At 41.3% G+C, this 20,999-nt stretch overlaps 3 protein-coding genes and 1 long non-coding RNA gene across 5 annotated transcripts in view; 2 read left to right on the forward strand and 2 right to left on the reverse strand.

The window, feature by feature from the left end:
- Positions 1–54: 54 nt before the first annotated feature.
- Positions 55–2,633, reverse strand: LOC133000650 (uncharacterized). Its single transcript, XR_009678211.1, has 3 exons — positions 2,529–2,633; positions 564–654; positions 55–151 (listed from the first exon to the last, which is right to left on the reverse strand). It is a non-coding gene; the product is annotated as an uncharacterized LOC133000650 (long non-coding RNA).
- A 2,310-nt stretch (positions 2,634–4,943) lies between these two features.
- Positions 4,944–11,966, forward strand: tbc1d20 (TBC1 domain family, member 20). 2 transcript variants are annotated; one of them, XM_061069526.1, is made up of 8 exons: positions 4,944–5,348; positions 5,602–5,787; positions 5,982–6,062; positions 6,942–7,128; positions 7,246–7,347; positions 7,985–8,126; positions 8,563–8,741; positions 9,409–11,966. In XM_061069526.1, exons 1-8 carry the CDS (start codon positions 5,213–5,215, stop codon positions 9,671–9,673), a joined length of 1,278 nt encoding a protein of 425 aa, XP_060925509.1. In that variant the 5' UTR covers positions 4,944–5,212; the 3' UTR covers positions 9,674–11,966. The 2 variants fall into 2 exon arrangements, with proteins under 2 accessions (XP_060925509.1, XP_060925510.1); XM_061069527.1 differs by having other exon boundaries at positions 4,944–5,342.
- Positions 11,967–12,234: 268 nt separating this feature from the next.
- On the reverse strand, positions 12,235–19,322 carry rbck1 (RanBP-type and C3HC4-type zinc finger containing 1). The gene is made up of 13 exons (XM_061069389.1): positions 19,204–19,322; positions 19,028–19,075; positions 18,340–18,484; positions 17,756–17,852; positions 17,248–17,446; positions 16,931–17,106; positions 16,541–16,714; positions 15,716–15,876; positions 15,517–15,613; positions 15,093–15,272; positions 14,902–15,000; positions 14,034–14,177; positions 12,235–13,726 (listed from the first exon to the last, which is right to left on the reverse strand). Exons 2-13 carry the CDS (start codon positions 19,065–19,067, stop codon positions 13,646–13,648), a joined length of 1,593 nt encoding a protein of 530 aa, XP_060925372.1. The 5' UTR covers positions 19,068–19,075; positions 19,204–19,322; the 3' UTR covers positions 12,235–13,645.
- A 1,025-nt stretch (positions 19,323–20,347) lies between these two features.
- Positions 20,348–20,999, forward strand: part of necab3 (N-terminal EF-hand calcium binding protein 3) — a 37,657-nt gene continuing 37,005 nt past the window's right edge. Inside the window, exon 1 of the mRNA XM_061070585.1 lies at positions 20,348–20,470. Coding sequence (XP_060926568.1) covers positions 20,348–20,470 — 123 coding nt within the window. The remainder of the gene's footprint in view (positions 20,471–20,999) is intronic.

A 20,999-nucleotide genomic window follows, 5' to 3' on the forward strand; every position in this document is an offset into this window, starting at 1 on the left:
CCCCTGCCTCCTCTTCCTCTTACAATCTGCCCCCTCCCTCCTAATGTACCTCCTCTTGCTCCACCACACATTTCTTCTCCTTTATCTGTCTCCTCCCTTTCTTGCCCTGCTCCTCTTCTGTGGGTTTTCTTAGCTTGGCCAGTTCCATTGCCTAGAAGGGAAAAATGACAAATTTGGTTCCTTGAAGCTATTTTAAGACATTGAAGTCGGAAAAATTTCTGGACAATTGATTCTGGACGTTATTTGGCCTTATAACCTTTAAATATGAACAATGCAACTTTAACAACAGGATACAATTCCAAAGCATTCAGCATCGGGGTGGTGTCTGAGTAGAGCTTAGTGGATTGCAGGACAGGGCAAAAGCCTACTTGCTTGCTGTGAATTTTCAAATAATATTTCCTGCAGTATGGGCTCACTCAAACATTTTCCAAACATGTTACCAGAAAAATGTCCACAGCAACTGACTCGGACATTTGCATTCCCACATACAGGCCCTCTGGAGAATTACAGCAAAATGTCTGGAGTTCAGGGCATGCCTGAAAGCAGCAATACTGTATTATTACCATTATAAGTTCCTCTTCTCCCGTTTATTGAAGTCGGCCTTTCCATGGTCTTGCATGAGGCAGCATGAAGTTCAGGTTGCACCGTTGGTTTCTGGTTGAAAAGAAAAGACAGTTTCTGATGTTCTCCATTACTCATGGCATCTATTGCACTTCTGTCCGTCCTGGGAGAGTGATCCCTCACATGTGGCTCACTCTGAGGTTTCTACGTTCGTTTTACCTTGTTAAAAGTTTTTTTTTTTTTTTTTGTAGTTTTTCCTTTCTCTTGTTGAGGGTTAAGGACAGAGGATGTCACACCTTGTTAAAGTCCAATGAGACAAATTGTGATTTTTTAAATGGGCTATACAAATACAATTTGATTGATTGATTGATAAATATTCATATGGCCACAAAATCAGCCAGCATTAAATACCAGTGACTGAAATCTCACTCCTGATAAGCGGTTACAATTCCCTGATTGTGCACTGTGATCTGTTATCTGTTGGATTTGCAAGGTCACAGAAATGTTGGACTCAGATAAGGATGTCCCTATTTACCGTTTCTGCAGAAATGAAAGCAGCCGTTCTTCCCTCCTCAGGAGAGAACTGATATTTTGTGACACTCACTCTACATTTCAACTGGGACTTGAATGTGACATTTTTTATTCTGATATATCTTCTGCTGGCCTTGCGCTAGACCCTCTTTCAAGGCAGCGTTTTGATAGTGCCTCTAATGAATGTGGTTCATAATTGTCATGTGGGTTTACAGTTGAATATAGGCTGCATTGTAATTTAGAATACAGCATAACCGAATATTCCCTGATCAGCTTTAAATATACAGTAACTGTGTGAGTTGTTTTTTTTCAGAAAACCTGGCCTCAAGTTCCGCAGTTTGCGTTGAAAACCGCAAGTTTCCATTCGCTGCTAACTTGAGTCATGCAAGTTTTTGGCGCAAACTTTGTTGACTGACCAGGAAACGAAGCACATTAAGGCTAGAGCCATGTTCAAAGACACTTTTGCCGGTTCAAATGAGTCACAGCAGCAGGTGTCTGGTTCCAGAGGATTGGAATTATACTTTTCAATGAATAATGGGGGTGTTTTAGGGTTAAAGTACACCAGAGTCCTCCATTTTCTGCAGCTTGTATTTACAACGTATATAGAGTCCATTCAAGGGCTGACGAGCTATTTTATCTATTTAGAAATCCTCTATTCATGTTTGAAATTGCACATTCAATCGACGAAAGCCAGGATGTCCGAGGTTTTCACCAGCACTTGAACGCAGCGTGCATTTGTGTGGAGACTGGAAAAAGTCCAAACGCTCGCAGACACACACACACACACACACACACACACAAACACACACACGCACACTCACACGTGAGCTGAATCGTGCCCGTGTGAATAAATAGAAATGTAAATGTCATGTTAATATTTGACATTTGTTTGCAAAGGATGAGAAACGTTTCCTCATCAGGTCGGTCTGTGATGTTGACATAAAAAAAAGATGTAGGTGAATTATTAATTTCATCAGGTTGTGGTGTTGTGATGATAAAAATATATAAATTGTTAAGTTGTTGCTTTTTATTATTTTCATTAGTAGATCTCGTACAAAATTGTACAAAATGTGTTTGTACCTGGGTATAATGCATGCCCACAGTGCGATGCCCCCTGCAGGCAACACACAGGAAGTGGTCGTCTAGGTTTCCTTTCACAGGAAATCGGATGACACCACAAAAATATCTTTTCACAAGAATCGGATGAAATAACACGAGAAATAAACCCTCGCCGAACAAATGTAATAAATGTGCAACTACCTTTATTTTCCTCACACTTTACACAGCACAAAGATTGTATGGACGACATTTATTATACCAGTCGTATTATCAGTCCTCGTTTTATTTTCTAATGATTTATAACACTGCCTCCGATCTATTACCAAAACAAACAAACTAACTAAACAAACCAAATATACAAGCAGGCAGTGACTTACCAAGCGTCACGTCCACTTTCCATCCCCAGCGCTTGCCTCAGTTCTCCCAGCACAGGATGCAGAGCAGCTGTGGGATGATCCGACGGCTCACACCGCTTTTATTAATGCTCGGGACGGTTTTGTTTTCGTTTCGTCGGAACCAGCACACCCCACCTTAGTCATTCTGCACAGCATTAATATGTCCATGACTAAGCTGCAGATGATTCATTCATCTTTTGTTTCTATCTTTACATAGATGTTGCCCTTTTTACACCGCCACGTGTTATTTAAATAGATTTAGGTCAAAATGATAACGATGTAAGACTGTATATTTTTGGTCACAGGTAGAAAACAGCTACATTAAACTGATGTTCATATGAATCAAACAATTATTAAAAGTCAATCATATATTGTTCATTATTGTGATTATATCACCTTTAAAGGTGTCTTGACTATATTTATTCTTCAGTAATGTATTGTTACACCCTGCGATTATGTGGCCCTATGGGGCGAACACCATATAAAATCACTGACAACCACTGACACGAATCAACATCAGGAAGCCTGTAAAACAGCCCAAACCATGAGATATATTAACATCAAACGACACAATACACACCATGTTAAAATCCCAGGCTGAGGCCCAGCAGAACCAGCAGTCCCCATACTGGAAATCTTGCTTCTGATGCTGACACAGGGTTTTTTAAATAACCTCAATGCACTGGCCTGGTGCACCTCCTTGATGACTAATAAGGGTGGAGCTGGACGAGTCACGAGAGAAAAACAGGAACACATGCATTCGTAACACCCCCACCCTTAAATGTGGACAGATCACAAATAAAAATGTAACAACATCTACCTAAACACAGAAGTGGAGTGCAACAGCCACAAACCGAAAAGGGTCACAAGTAGACCACCTTCAAAGTTGCAGCCCTTCACAGACAGAGCAAAAAGACCCAACAAAGGTGAGCTGCCACTATCACAACCCAAAATGGACTTCCATTGGTCTTCAACTACATCCACAGCTACTGGCATGTGAAGTAAACCAGCCACATACATGACATGACAAAGTAGAAAAACCACGCACGCACGCCCACCACACTAAGATACAAAGATCTGTTGAGTGAAAATATCCTCAACAAACAGGTCACAACAATTCTTATGGAGGCAATTAAGCACAACAGTAACACACAAGTGACGGCACCTAAGTGGACTGCAACAACAACAACAACAACAACAAAATGATCCAGGTTGCCAACACACACCTAAGCAACCAGGAAGTGATCCAACAAATGCAGAGAGCAGTAACCACAACACAAAATGTTGCAGTTGAATGAAACAAAACAATGAATCACAGTGTCACAAGACAGTGACCAAACAAAATAGGTGCGTCGCACAAGAGATCACAACCAAGGTGCAGCGCTGAGACATCCCAAACCCTATCTGTCTGTGACATTTATATTTCTACATACACTTTATATTTTGATTTATAAATTAATAATATAAAGATAATAAGATAATATAAATTGGGGTATTCATTTTATTGTCTTTATTATTATTATTATTATTATTATTATTATTATTGGTAGTATTAAACAGCGTGCAGTTGTGTGGAGACTGGCAGCACACACCCAAACACACAAACACACACACACACGTGAGCTGATTCGTGCAAGTGTATTTAACAAGGCGTGAAGAAATGGAAATGAATGTCATGTAAATATGTTTTGACATCTGTTTGCACAGGATGAGAACATTTGCCCCATCAGGTCTGTGATGTCGGAAAAAAAGAAAGTGATCATGTAGGTTTCTTTTCACCAGAAATCTGATGACACCACAAAAATGTCTTTTCACACGAATTGGATGAAATAACAGGAGAAATAAACCCTCACCGAACAAATGTAATAAATGTGCAATTGCCTAGTATTAGTATAAGTAGTTTTATCAGTAGCAACAGTGCTACTATCACGTGAATATGTTGTACATCTTCTCCTGCACAATCTTTAACATTATTATAACAGTTTGCTTTTCTTTTTATTATATTTATAATACATTTTACTGTATATATTTTAACTTAAAGCTCTTTTACTTTCTACATTGTGGTATTTAGTGTTGGCTATTATTTTTCATTATTAGTAGCAGTAGTTGTACTAGTAGGAGTATATGTTTTATCATTAGTATTTGTATAGGTAATAGTAGTGCTACTATCGCTTGTATACTTTGTACATATTCTCCTGCACAGTCTATAACATATTATAACAATTCGTTTTTACTCAGATTTTTTAAGTATTTAATTTAATTGCACACGTTTCAACTTAACGCTCTTGCACTTGCTACATTGTGGTATTTAGTTTCAGTAATTATGATGATGATGATGATTGTGATTGTTACGGTGTAGCCCCTCCTCCTCCTCGGGTGATGAGTGGGAACCTGTGCTCTGAACCCACCGTGCGAACACAGGGAGGATCACCCAGGTTCCGACGCCTCTTCTCGGTCTCAGAGTCAACCTGTCCCCGTCTCTTCTCTTCTTCTCTCCTCTCTGATCCTCCACACTTTGTCACAAGTCCGCTCGATGGCGGCCTCACCGAGGAAGATGCTGCTTTCGGACGCGGGGCGAATTACCGTGAGCTCGGTGACCAGCTAACGCCGATTAGCTCGCTAATTGCACCGCTAGCTCCCGGTTAGCAGCCGCTGCTAGCCGGAGGATGAGTCGAGGTTCGCCCGGCAGAGGAGGTGGTGACATGTCATCTAGCGAGGACACGCCGAGAGGTGGAGGAGTCAAGATGAGGACGACCCGAAGCTCCGGTCCCTCCACGCCGGTGAACGGACGACGAGGTAGCGGTCAGTGTCGTGTAGCTAGCTAGCTAACTGTGATGCTATGCTATGGGTTTACTGGGGCTAATCAAGCAGGTTAGCCAGTCTCCAGGTGGACTTGCATGTAGCTGTTGGAGCTAGCTAAGCTAACTATGTCCCCTGAAACGTCCCCATCACCTGTAACCGTTGCAAGCCAAACGTCATGATGCTAATCTGTGTGTGTGTGTCTGTGTGTGTGTGTGTGTGTGTGTGTGTGTGTGTGTGTGTGTGTGTGTGTCAGACTGGGACAGCAGGCGCAAGAGGAAGACTGCGGACATCACGCAGGCCCTGAGCGTGAGTCCGGTGGACGTAGCGGCTCTGAGGAGGATGGCCATCAGTGAAGGAGGACTGCTGACGGACGAGATGCGATGTGAAGTGTGGCCTCGCCTGCTCAACGTGCCCCTGCAGGTCATGGACCAGGAGCCAGGTGTCATGTTAGCTGCACATGCACACAAACACACACATACGTAGTGTAGGCCACAAGTCTGTAGGCTCTCTGGGTAATTGCACATTCATATCCCACTATGCATTATTGTAAAACAGGCAGAGCATCAGCAGGTGCAAGCTTTTCCCACACACTGGAGTCATTCAGCTGTTCTAACGGTGACATGTCCTGTGCAGAGACGGTGGAGCGGGAGAACAACAAGGACTACAACCAGGTCCTGCTGGACGTCCAGCGCTCACTGAGGAGGTTCCCACCAGGTGAAGACTCACCAACCACACAGTTTCTCTCATGGACATGGCTGTCAACCACAGAGTGATATGAACACTCCCAATCTAGAAGTGGTGCAACAGTCTCGACCACTACAGCAGTTTTCAGCTTTCAAACCAGTCTGTAAAATGTGCTCCACTATCCAAGGATTTACACTATTATGGAACCGGTGGATGCAAATTTGCTCAGGTGTGGTTAGTTTTAACTGGGAATTGTAGTGAGTGTTATAATGTGTTCTTTTTACCCGTGTAAACAGGTATTCATACGGTGGCTGAGAGAGCTCAATGAACTGCAAATTACAGTCAATTTGACGATGCATGATGCGCCGCGATAAGTCACAACACGTGCAAACAGAAACTTGCTGCAAATAGCTGTAAAGCACAATGAACATGTTTCCAGGGGACCCAAAGAAGTGCTGAACCTGGCTGTAGTTCACTGCTTTGTGAAGTTCCATCACCACTGACTAGTAGCAGACTTCATAACTTTTTGGAGGGAAAAACTCTGCAATACCATATTTCTAATTAGAGCTAACCCACAGCTTATAAAATTTTGCATCAGTTTATGTTTCATTCCTAAGATAATGGAATTACATCACATATTTATGTAATTTTCATTCATTTGTTCCAGCATGATTGATTATTTACTCAGATTACCCTATTTTTGACTGAGGGGAAACAAAAACTATTGTTGCTAAAACACTAGCACATTATTTAACAAATCTTGTGCCGGTGTGGTGCAGGGAGAACAAATAACAATGGAAGTCATTGTGAAAAATTGTAAACGAGTGCATTGATATGTGCATAGTTGTGCAACATTTAAACAAACTAATGAATGTGCTTTGTTCATTTTATTTTGGATGGACTGCACAGGTATGCCGGACGAGCAGAGGGAGGGTCTCCAGGAAGAACTGACTGACATCATCCTCAGGGTCCTGAAACGTAATCCCCAGCTGCACTACTACCAAGGATACCACGACATTGTTGTCACCTTCTTATTGGTCCTGGGAGAGCGCCGTGCGACTGCACTCGTAGAAAAGCTTTCCACTCATCACCTCAGGTGCTTTTAATGTAAATATATAATCCTGAGGCAGCTTTCATCACCTATCGTCTCCGTTTTTCTTTCTTTGCTGTGTCCACCTGTCAGGATTTGAAAATATCCTCTCCTCTTTCTCAGGGACTTCATGGATCCCACCATGGACAACACAAAACATATCCTCAACTATTTGATGCCCATCATTGAGAGGGTCAACCCAGAGGTGCATGACTTCATGCAACAGTAAGGTTTTCTGCTGATATAAGGCTAAACCAGTTCATGCCGTCTTCCACGAGAGGTTACTAAAATCCACCATAGCTTTATTTATGAACACACAGATGTTTATCAGAAAAGGTTTCAACTTAAACTGAATGTGGAGAGTGTGGTCTGTGGTTTTGACACTTTGTCTGTTTTCTTGAATGTTGACATTGCATACTCATCATTTCATCATTTTAATATGATGAAAGAAAGTAAGACCCTGAACCTACAGCTTGATCGCTTAACACGAGTCAAAGCAAATATCAGTAGGTTTTACCATAAGCAAGACACTTCAGTGTATTATTAGCGAGGAAATCTCCAGCATTTATATCATCATAATGGGTTTTCTTCAAGGTATTTTTATATATATGGTTTTAATTTGGTCTATAGGCTTTTGCTTTGGCTGTGTCCTCTATCTTCATGACACACTTAAAGCAACATCTTCCAAGGTTTCTTGAACAACTTGGAAGAAGATATTAAAAGGTTAATGTTAAACCTCAGTATGTTTAATCAGGAGAGGATTGTGTTGATTTTAGTAAGGGATGACTTCTTACTGGTCATATTATGATTTCTCAAGTTACTTCTCTTAAGTCCAGATCCCATCTCTGCCATGTTTCCTCAGGGCTGAAGTGGGAACAGTCTTCGCTCTCAGTTGGCTGATCACCTGGTTTGGCCACGTCCTGTCAGACTTCCGCCACGTTGTCCGGTTGTACGACTTCTTCTTGGCCTGCCACCCGCTGATGCCCATCTACTTTGCTGCTGTGGTGAGTTCCCTGTGTTCAGCTCTTCATTTACAGTACATGACTAAAGTCTCCTTAATCAATAGAACACTTTAGAATTACACGGGCAGTTATACGAGCTTCCTTTATTGATATATGAGCCATAGGCCAACAGTTGTAATTCTAAGGCTATGCTCGGGTTTGTCACAGTGCAGACGCCTGTGTAAGGATGTACTTTATTAAATGATGTAGGTTGTGTAATGACAAGTTTGTATGAACCTCGAATATAACAATGCTGTAACCTGCACTGCCCATAGAAAGGTGATGATGGAGGGTCAATGATGCGTGACCATTTCTTGAGTGGGTTCAACAAAAAGCCTAATGTCAGATAGTAAATAAAGTGGCAACGTATTTTGATATTTAATTTGTCCATCGTGGCCCTTTTGAATGACTGAATGTGTTATTTGCACTTGGTTTGCAGATTGTACTCTACAGAGAAGAGGAGGTGCTGGATTGTGAATGCGACATGGCCATGGTTCATCATCTGCTGTCTCAGATTCCTCAGGATCTGCCCTATGAGACCCTCATCAGCCGAGCAGGAGACCTCTTCGTCCAGTTTCCTCCCTCTGAACTGGCCAAAGAAGCTGCCTCAGATGACGGGTAATCACCTTCCCTTTACAGAACACTACTTGCCTAAGTGCTGTGAATAATTAGTTTATTTGCTTCACTTTTTTTCAACTGTAATATTAAATTAAAAGGAGACATATTATGGTTTCTCATATTTTCACTTTCCTCTAGTGTGTTATAGTTTTTTATGAATGTAAAAGTGGTAAAGAAAACTCGTCTCCGCTACAGGAAACACTGAATCTCCTGAAACAACTTGTCAGTAGCCCCACTGAATATTCTGGCGTATCATATGATGTCATATGACCTCACACTGCCCCATATTTGCACAAGGCTTGCAGTTAGTCTGGTCAGGTAAAGTGAGACCGGACATTTCCTACATGGTCGGCAAATCTGAGTAGACTGGGCTTTATCGGGAGGGGGACCTTAAAGAGACAGTAGCTAAAACCAGGTGTTTCAGACAGAGGCTGAAAGGAGGAGCTGCAGCAACAGACAAGTGTTGTGTTTTCTGAACATGAGAGCATATCAACTTTTTCAGTTTAAAAACTCAAATTATAATGATCAATTTAAATATGAGCACAATATGTCTCCTTTAATTTTCTTCCACTTCTCAACAACTTCAATTACTCACTATTCTAACATTGACCCTTTCCTTTTCTCTTTGGTCTCTCCTCTGTATGAATCTCTCTGTTGACCTCCTAAGCATGGCCACCTCTACCTTTAAGGACTTTGATCTTGCATCCACTCAACAGCGACCAGACTCAGTTCTCCGTCGCCGCCGCCGACAGAAGCAGGCTGCACTGGAGAGCGCAGCAGCCAGTTCAGTAGCAACAGTGACTCGGCCTTCAGCAGCGCGGCGCTTTGTCCGACTGGCTGTCATGGGTCTGACGATGGCTTTAGGGGCAGCAGCCCTTGCTGTGGTCAACTCTGCGTTGGAGTGGGCCCCCAAGCTGGACCTGTTTCCTTGAAGCTCTTTTACTCCTGCACTCCAAGGCATCATCCCTCACAGGACTATAGTGGGTGCAGACCCTGCTGTTGATAACACTGTCTGGAGTGAACTTTAAACTGAACCAGTTAACGCTCCTCATTCGTCTTCTAGGATGCTACTAATCATCCCACTCCACATAGGGCTTCTCAGCCCCCTGCTGTGGGTCACATGACTCCTGAAGAACATGCAGCAGTTTGGGTTCCTGCTGCTATGTTCTGAAGTGAAGAATCCATCCTATTATAATGAAGAGACTTTATTTCTAAGGACTATTATTGATGGTGTCGTTATTAAAGCTTATTTATATTTGGGATGACACTAATCAGATATTGAGTAATCCTAAGAGATTTATGTTGAAAGCTTGGTGGACTCACTACACTTGAAACTGCTGCCAAGTTTAAGTGTGTATGTGTGCGTGCGTTGGTGCACGTGTGTGTGTGGTCGCAATCTGTTTTTAATCTATTTGATACTTGGACTGAGACCAAATAGTGGGTTGATAGAATTATCTTTTTGTATAATTTAGTGTTTCTTAATTTAGAGATATGTCAGAGTATAGAGGTTTATGATCATCCCCCACAGGCACTTTTTAAGGTTTTAATGACTTTGGTGAGTTCTCACCCCTGACTACACATTTCAGCTTTGGATCACTGATTGGTCAAAAATGTTTCTGGAATTTAAAAGGAAATATACTGTAGCCTGCTTGAGACTTAATTTTGTATCTCAAAACGTAAAGCAACACTATGCAACTTATTTAATCTTAAAATAGCAGCTACAAATTTAAAATGGTGCTGCTCTCATTTCCACTCCTCATCTTGAAAGTCTGCTCTTGTTCTATGTAACTTTGGTGAGCAGGTACGATCCTGTGAGAAGTGTGTGAATTGTGTAACTGACTGGTCTCATTTTAAATCGTCAGACTCAGCAAGGTGGAGAGTAATTCTGAACTGTTGATTAGTTAAAAAGACTTAGAAGTCATTACAAACCAGTGTTTATATCTCATATTTAGAGGGGAAACTTTTAAGATATGAAGAAGTCTAAACTGAGTTTGGTGTATTTGTTACAGCAACAGCTCTTCTGGTTCAGGAAGCCAGGGATCATGGGCAACATCTAATCAGTTGTGCTTCAGTTCAGTGAGTGGGATACCCAGTCAGAGCTCTGGTCAACACATTGTCTGGCTTTGATCTTTCTCGGCATGAAGTCCCAACCGAATGATTTACCATGTGTGGCTGCAGAGGGCGCTGTTGCTCAATACAAGTTACATATTGTTGCTTTAAATCAGAGGAGTAGGCTCCAGATTAGAGTTCAGCTTTCACAGTCCAATTAAAAAAGAAAATCAACCATGAAATGGTTAAATAAAGCTTTCCAGTTTTTGTAGTTAATTGCTCAGTTGTGCAACCTTAAAGATGTGTCTGTGTTTCATGTGCCCGTATTTACAGGGATACATCTTTAGCTCTGCTTATACTAGGGCAGCTGATGGAATCTGACATCGTAGTTCAGCAGCAAACTCACTCACTCACTTAATGCCTGCAAAATGTATTTCAGAGCAGGGTTATGTAGCATTTGGATTGACACAGTGGGTGACCCAGTTTGCACTGGTTGCGTTAGTTTTGCAATCACAATTAGTTTGTTAGGCACTTTGCTCACGTCTGCTGAAAAGGTGCTCTGGATGGAAAAAGCATTTCAATAAATAGTGTCCAACATTTGTTTCAAACACGACTGATTTAGTAAATAGGATTGTTAAAATCTAGAATGGGCAACATTTGATTTCAGAGACAGTCCAGCTCATTCCAGTGTTTTAATGTTTTAAATCAGGATTTGCTTATTTGTCAGTGGTCTGGTACTCAACATTATACATTATATGATATTCTTTTGGCAGAAATTTTAAGAATTGTCGTTGCCTGTATAAGGCAGCACAGAGAAGGAAACTAAAACATGGAATAATTTAAGACACATGTTAGAAATATCATTCTTTGCTACTGTATATAAGGAAATTAATACCTGGGCTTCCCATTCCAATATTGTGGTCCATTAATTTATTGCCTTTATTATAACTACTGATGAAAATGAAGGTGAGGCTCTGAGCAGCCCGAGAGTGGAGCTGTTAAGCAGTATAATAACACATGTATCTGCACTCAGTGGTTTTCATGTATTTTCATTGCACTAAATGATTTATCTGCCTTTAACATTTATTTTGTGATAATTATCATACTGATGTAAAGTTGTACAAGAGAATGCTAATAAACTAGAGTGAAAAGTGTATTTGTTTGGGCAGTTGCACATTAATGTGTTGATTTATTTTCACCAAATAAAGTTTAAGATTTTTCAGATATGTTTTCAAACAAATTATTAATAATTTGTGCCTGATATGTTTTATACCCTTTGCTTCTCCCCCCCACCTCCAAAAAAAAGTTGAATAACTAAGAGATAAGTCTCACTTCACAAGCTGTCCTCCTTCAGCATGTGAAGGTGAAGCTGCCTGTTTGTAATAATCTGCACATACATGATTCTGCACAGTGAGGTTTGTATTAAAAAGCAAAACACAAAACATTTGACAGGATAGAAACTTTAAGATATTTTTATACAGCCAAGACACAATATTTCTGAGATCAAGAAGATTCACCTGCACCTTCAAAGTGTCCCACATGTCACCTGATTTAGGTTTATACAATTAAAACCATTTCCTTAAAGTATTGTGACCATTTCAGGACACTTACATGTATGGTTTCCTAAAGCAATGAAAGTACACTTGTATGATTATGATGTACATTAAATATTAATGCAAAAAGAAATATTTAAGATTTAGACTGGTGAAAGCTGTGCAAAGTCTGAGAGGACGTTGGTTCTGTTCAGGCCTAAAAAGCAAAATTTGTTGTTTCTGCTTGCTAAAAATGGCTGCTTGCATTTTGTAACTCATGCAGCGCAATCAAAGTTCACGTTATTGATTTTTTCTCATGACACAACTGAAGACAAATGAACAAAGATTATTGTAGACACGTTTCAAGTAATGGTGAAACCTGCAAACTCTGTAGATACCCCACATAAAGAGAATATACTGTATCTACTGCAGTACATAATCTAAGGCTCGAGGAATGGACTACAGACAGAGAACTGAACACTACATCGTCATTATGCATCCACCTTTTCATCTTTTAAAATACGATACTTCAAAATCCTTAATTGCACCAGAGCAGCTTGTTTTTACATAATAAACATTCATTCAGTGTAAACAATTAAAACAACATCCTTCACCGCAGCCTGATTAGACAACTGAATGAACATTTCTGTCACTTGTCACTGGTTTAATCGAGAAAATAACTGACCAATGTCAGGCAGCATTGGCTCCACCTCCGACCCTCAAGAGGAGAAGCGGTATAGATAATATACGGGTAGACATGGTTAGATGAAGTTAATTAGTTGTAGCCATAAGAAAAGAATATTACACTATATATATATATATATATATATATATATATATATATATATATATATACTGTATGTGAGGGGATATTCATATATTTATGTGTGTGTGTTATTGGAGTTGAAGACAGACTTGAGTCACCAAAATAAAATGGCTGTCGAAATGAGATCGAAATGGATATGAAGAATTGATTCAGCACAAAAAGTGAATTTTAAAGAGTGTCCCGGTAAAGCTTATAATCTCATGAGGTAAAGTTAATATCCTCGGTTGTAGGGATGCAGAAAATAAAGTTGGCACTTTGCATAACCTGCATATAGAACTTCTATCAGTGGCAGAAGAAAGATGTGCCTCAGCAGCAGGAAAACGCCTGAGTAAAGTCCAGAAATCTGGGCTAAGAGTCAGTAAAACAAACCAAATGAATATGTGAATGTATCCTTTGTTAAGCCAAAAGCCTGAGCATCAGCTGAGGTCTGCGTCTCTTGAGACGGTGCACTTACACACACACAACACACACACTGTATTTGTTCACTCGTGCTCGCCTCAGTGGCAATTCTTGCAGTTGGGATGGCACGCCTGATTATTGACCCGACATCTGCATCCACCTGATGTGTCGCCAGTGCCCTGTAGAAGAATAAGGAAGAATAAAAGAGTCAGAGGTAGAGAGCACATGATGCGCCGGACGTCACCCATTGGTCTGTGAGCTGCCTCAAGTTTGACATTAGGTTCAGCACCATCTTGGTCTTTTGAAACAGGAAGTAACTGTATTTGGAGGAATGGGGGTGGAGCCTGACCAAGAGCTCGAGGACACTGCTCTATCACCTACAACTGGCTGTCAATCACTCTTTATCCATATTTTCTTATAGACCTTAATAGAAAGAATTGCAATCAGTGAGGTGGTAACTTTCCTCAACACTGAACCGACACTTACATTCGGTCCCCAGCGAGCTTGTTTGGTGACCCAACAGATTTCTGTCCTGCACATCAAACAGCAGATCCAATCGCAGCCGTCCTTCTTCTGGACGATGACATCGCACGTCGGGCATTTCATGGCCTCGCCATTCTGCAGCATGCTCTGTAGTGAAATACAGTGAAATGGATGTAAAGCAGCCGCAGAAAAATGCACAAAAAATGTAATACTTTCATAAGAAACACTGAATAACTCTTGTAGTACGAGAGAAAAATCAATACAAGATACCTGAAAGTTGTTTTAAAGTAGAGCACAAAAAGACCAACATTAAACAGTTATGAGTTATAAACAGGCTGAGGTGCTGCTGGTGCAACTCACATGGGTAATTAAATATAGAGTATTTGTCTGAATTATTCAAAGACATGTAAGAAACCGTCTTAAATGTGCTTTGCAGTTAAACTTGGAGATAAAACAGAGTTTATAACCTGGTAAATGAAACATCGACCTCCCAGTTTAACTGACTAATACACCTATCGGTTTTATTTAGGATCGATTGTATTTACAGGCCATTATAGGGTTAGGGTTAGGGTTACGTGATTTATTTTTCAAATTAAAATATTTATTTCAAATTTTGATAAAAACATGCATGTTACTGTTCTGCATACGTTTCTGAATCTGTGGCCCTGTTGAGACCTGGTATCAACCTCCGTCCTGATCCGATCACAAGTGGTCAGTTCTTAGTTCAGGTCTGAACACTGTCCACCTGCGATCGGACTCCTCAGGACGGATGTTGATCTGAACAGAGATCTGGGAGCCGCAGGGAGCACAGGCCTGTTTGCTGTTAATGTCGACACAGTGGTTTTTACATAAAGCTTTAAGGTTGACCTACCTCCAACATCTGCTTAGTTTGCTGAGCCGCCAGGTCGTTCTCTGCCCGGATGCGCAGGTCATCCTGGTAGTCCTTGCAATTCATGTCTTCATGGATGGCCTTCAAAATAACAACAACATTTCCATTATTTGTGGTGCGTCTACTTTACAGTGCATACCGAAGGCAAACTCAACAAATGAACACAAAGCTACCCTGCAGAGGATGCAGTTGGTTTCCATGCAGAGTTCACACAGGAACTCGTTGACCTCGTCCTCGTAGACGCACCACCCCCGACAGTTGGGTGTCTGGCAGTGGAAGCTGTGCTCGGCGCGGCTCTCTGCGATGCTCAGACGCAGCTCCAGGAAACGCTGATGCTCTTCATCGGAGAGCAGCTGCCAACCGGGATCACAGAGTTGAATAGAACCGAAAACAAGACGAGAGAAAAGTGTGTCACCCCCATCGTCCGTAAAGTGTAATTTTCCACAATATCAAATGCTAATTGTCATCATTATCCACTGGAACAAGCATAATTGAAAATCATTGAAGCAATATGTAGTAAAATGTAATTGGATTATCGATAGTGTATCCTTATTACATTCCACCGACTTTCATAGTTTGAGAAGTTTCTTGTCTCACCGCTCGGATTTCTCGGTCCAGTATTTTACTGTCACATTTGTCAGGACACGACACCTCTGCATCTTGACTGTTCACTATCATCCCTTGTAGGCACTCCCTGACCAAGGACACACACACACACAGGTATGAAAATACAAATGGGGATGTGCATAAAACACATTTATGACATTCAGGTCGTATGAAATGCTTCCTGTCCGACCTGCAGAAGGTGTGCAGGCACTCTCGGAGCACGATGCCGTCTCCCGGCTCCAGAGTGGAGAAGCAGATGGGACATTCTGTCTCTGTGGTGTTAGGGATCAGATTCTGTTCTTCTGTTGCCAAAAAGTGCAGGTAGTTGTTCTCTCGCTCTTCCCGCTGAGTCTTCATCCCCGAGTAGGAGCGAGAGGAAAATGCAGAACACAGATTTTCATTACAAAGTCAGTCAGGATTCACCATTATTACATTTTTTCTAGAAATAAAAAGTGACACAGCTAAATAAATGATGCCGATAGATTAAAAACTTATCAGACCCCTTTTGATGAAGAAATGTAATTGAGGCTTGAAGATATACAATTTAATCATAAACTTGAAGATTAGCTTCTTCATAAAAAGAACACATAAATAAAATCAAATATATCGTACTTGAGAAAATAATCAAGTAAATAAACAAAAACTGACATGTTTTTTTTGGTTTATTCTGTAAAATAAAGGTTTTCATAAACGGCATTTGAATCAACATGTAATCGCTGATATCTATATATATATATATATCTAATCCAATACATTTTTAAGGCTCTAATAAACATCCAGTGCATTTAGATTTGTGAAGAAGACGTTTAAGCTAATGGCTTCTTGTTGCAAATCTGTTAGTAGTAAAGTAAAGCAAAGTAAACCGCTCCTGACTTTCCAGCTTTAGAAACACAAACTGTACGACTCCAGCTTCACTGTGATGCAGGTCAGCTTCTAACACCACGATAAAAACAATGTGTTATAATCAGCCTGTGACCAGGGCTGGGTCTGAATGTGAACGGAGTAGCACTGTTACCTTCTCATATTGCAACATGGCCAGCTCTTCCTGCTGAATCCATAGAACCTCCTGCAGGTCGGGCTGGTAGACGGCAGGCACCTCATAATCCTCTGGCTTTTCCCCTCCACATATCTCGCAGCCGGGACGAGTTGGTTTGTTCACGTACGTGCACTGAGTGCAGGTCCAGCCAAACTACACACACACACACACACACATACACACACACACACAACCACAGATTGAACTCATATTGTTCTTTAGCCAGATAACAAAGTGCTTCACAAAGCGACAAATAAATCATTTAAATCATCAGAATTGAAAGACAAATCTACAAATGAAAAATGTGCAGCTCCTGGACACTATGTTAACAAACAGGCAGACGTGTAGGTGCAGAGTGTGAATCCTGACCTGAGGTTTAGGAGCCACAGTAGGGCGAGGGGCAGTCCTGGGTTTAGCCTGAGGAGGAGCAGTCTGCTGAGGCTTTGGAGGAGGAGCAGTCTGCAGAGGCTTTGGAGGAGGAGCAGTCTTCTCACCAACACCTCCTTTGGGGAAAGGCTGGAACAATGCCATTGAATCCACGATGCCTACGAATAGATAAACCTTACATAAAACATCTGTTTAACTGGTCAGTGGCATGGTTTATTCCACTGGAGAAACATTTGTGTCTAATGTTGAATATTTGTCTTTAATACTAAATATGTATTGTCCCTGTGTGTGTTGCTGACCGTCTATGCGTTGCTGGTCCTGGTCCAGTTTGTATTGATAGCGTGTGAGGTGAGCGGTTTGGGCCGAGAGGATGAACAGGAAGACCTGGTCTCCACTCTCACGAACGCCGTGGCTGTACAGCGTCTCCCGGTCCTGAGCCAACCGCTTGCCTATCACCCAGCGCTGCAGCGTGGGCGGGAACCCGAAGTCAAGGCTGAACTGCGGAGAGGAAATCAATGATGTTGTTTGGAGGAAAAAAAATGATTTTCTGATCCATACATGCATTTAAAGACAGAATTGCATGAGAGATAATTAGGCAGCAACAGTAATAAACTCTTGTTCACCTGCTTTACGATGATACATGTTTCACAACGAAATAGGAACTGGTAAAATATCTGAATTAATACATCATGGCTCAGTTTACACTTTCAGTGGGGAGGTATTAAAGTCTAGTTTTGCCATCAATAGTATTATATGTTAATTTTAATTTAATATTATGATTTGGTCATATTACTGTTACATCAGTACCTGGTCTTTGAGTTGTGCAATTGTCATATCAGCAGAAACCACAACGGTCGTCGGGATGAAGTTGTCTGACTGAGCATCCTCCACTCCAACTTTCAACCTGATCAACAGAACATCGTAGTTTGTATTCTTTCATTATTGCATCGTAGAATCATATTCCTAACAAGTTATTGCATGCACACATAGGTTATGTTTACAACTGTTTGTTGGTTTGTAAGCAAGATCACACAAAACCTACTGGAATGAAACTTGTTGGATGGATATGGTTTTAAACAGGGAAGAACCAGTTGGTTTTAGGTGGGGAATCATTAATTAATCTTGATTAACCAATCACTCACATGTAAAGTACTGGTATCTATGAGTGTGTTTACTTTGATGCAGCCTGATTGGATTGACAGAGACTGTTGGACCTTTGTGGCGATATGAGCTCTACTAAGAGTCACTCCAAGACACATCTCCTGCCATGTTTGACCTTCATTCCTCTCATCTACTACAAAATAACACCTCTCTTGAAAAGAGGGAAACCAACCAAACAAGCCATAAGGAAACATCTGGCCAGAGAACCCTAACCCACGGCTGTGACCCACCTGATGGCGTCCTGCGGGTAGGCCGGTTTGCTGACGCTGACGGACACGGGGACAGACAGCTGTGACAGCCTCTGGCAGAGCTCCACTGCTTCCTGACTATTCCCAGCGCTGAGGGCGTCGCTCAGAGAGAGGGCGAGTTCCTCCGCTGCAGAGGAAGCAAGGAGCCACTTTACAACCTCACAGCACGTTATGATCCGCACACTCACAGGAGACGTGGGGAGGATTTACAGGAAACTACAATAGACTTTGAGTCATGTATCAAAAAGAGAAAAGCAAAGGCCCTTTTTTTGACCTATTTGGGCTACTGTAGAAACATGCTGATGCTGGACTCTGTGGAGGAGGAGCCACTTATTTCACACACTTCTAATAACATGATTACAAGATGACAAAAACACTATTACTTTCAGAAAATTATACACAAATGAAAGCATAACCGATTATTATTATTCAATTTATTTTATGCCAACTGATTTACTTAAATCCTTCACAACGGTCCTTTAATAGTTTAATGTCCAATGTGATACTTTGTCCATAGTTTTCTCTCACTCATCTTCACACATTATCTTCCTCATTTAAATTTATCTTTACTTTGGTGAAGAGAGCACAGAGAACAGGTAGTTTATGACGAATCAAAACAACAGATTCCTCACAGACATATGTAAAGATATGTGACAGGTTTGTTGCTCACCCTCTTTCAGATTGACTGTCGGTGCAACTTCAGAGGCCATGGTCCCACCTGAGAATACAGGTAACACGAGAAGTGATGTCACAACAACAAGAGAGTTGTTTGTGTCAAGACAAGTTTTACAAGCAAACTTTCTGAGAGCGTCCTCGGATTCCTGTTTCCACCCGACAGCCACTCACCTGCAGAGAGGAGACGAGTCAAAGCCCAGATTCAGGATCGGTCTCAACCCGCAGACACTAAACTTCGTGGGTCGTGCTTGGTTCGGTTTCCAGCTCTGACAGTCTGACAGGAAGAAATGAAAGCGAAACCGACTGGTGTTCAGGAAGAGGAAATTAAAAAAAAGAATCGCACTGGGATCACGAAGCTCCGCCCCCTCGAAGTCCTCCTGAACCCTATCATGTTAATAAAGTTACATTTTAAAGAAGAAAACACACACACACACACACACACAAGAAAAAATAATGTTTATTTCAACTATTTACCAGCCTGCACTGTTATTTTATTTATTTTGAGCCAGATCACTTCAATAACTAAATAAAAGTGGTAATAATTGTAATTGATATTACTGTATCTCTATTGTACAATAATAATAAATAAAACAGTGTAGAAATTAAAAGAGTGATGAGAAAAAAATATGGTAAAGTTTAAAAAATAAAAGTAAAAGAATATGTGTATACACGTGGAAATATATGCGCTATGGCATAGATTGTGCAGAAGGATATGTACAAAGTATAAAATCCGTAATATTAATACTTATAGGATTTATTTAAGTGAATATAATCTTGATGTAACGTAATGTTTCAACAACCAACATGGTGATACAGTGACTTCCAGGATCCAGCAGGTGGCAGTGTCTGTCTAAAGTTAGTGCAGTGACGTTTAACAGGAAAGTTTGCTGTCACGTGAAGGCGTCACAGTTCATAACAATCAGGTTAAACAACATTCAACTTGAACTGTTTTCATTGTGAAGTTCTTTTTGATTGAAATAAATCGACTGACTGAATATTTGACTTCGTTTCAACAGCTCGCCTCAGGTTTGGTTTGCACGGTTGATATTCTGTAGGATCTCATTGCATCAACGAAAGACGAGTCAGGTGAACATGTGTACGATGCAGATGCGCAGATAAAAGAGCCAATCAGAGCGGCTCCATGCAGGAGGGGGAGGGGCTGGAGCTCTCCTCAGCACCACAAAGTCTCCCTCTCTCTCTCCGTCCCTCCCTCCCTCCCCCTCTCTCTCTCCCTCAGCAGTGACTTCTCATCCCTCACACCTTCACTCCTCTCTGCTCGCTCCACGATCACCTCGATCGTCCTCCGCGGTGAAAGATGCTGTCTTGTACGGAGATGATCACCATGTGCCTGCAGTCCGCCAAACACAAGCACCTCCGGGTTCAGCAGCAGCAGCTGCAGCCGAGCAGCGACGGGCAGGGACTTGGCATCTTTCATGATGTGAGTGCATCTCCTCCTTTACCCAGGCAGCAACATGGAAAGTGACAACTCTGCTTTGGATATACGTGTTACTAGTGTTAAAACCAGTATCAGAGTGGTAATAGTCCAGAGATGTTAAAGCTGCATGAAATCATAAAGTGTGTGTATGTGTGTCTTAGTGTGTTAGTCATGCTGTGGGGACCTACATTTGTTTACAAGTCATATTATGTGGAGTAAATGCAAGTCCCCAAAATGTGAATCATTAATTTGAAGGTGAATTTTAACATTAGGATAAGGTTAGGTTTATTATAGGATTAGGATTAAATTAGGGTTAGGGTTAGGTTTCAGTTAGGTTAGGGTTCGCTAAAAGTAAAATCACCTCAGACGAGCGTTATGAGGAGGCACAGGCACACAGGGAAGTAGGTTTAGGTTAGGATTAGGATGAGGTTAGGTTAGAGTAAAACAGTCTTTATTGTAAATCAATGTAATGTCCTCTGAAGTTATGGAGACACAGTTCTGTGTGTGTGTGTGTGTGTGTGTGTGTGTGTGT

Source organism: Limanda limanda, chromosome 4 (assembly GCF_963576545.1).
Source record: "Limanda limanda chromosome 4, fLimLim1.1, whole genome shotgun sequence".
Lineage (NCBI taxonomy): Eukaryota > Metazoa > Chordata > Actinopteri > Pleuronectiformes > Pleuronectidae > Limanda > Limanda limanda.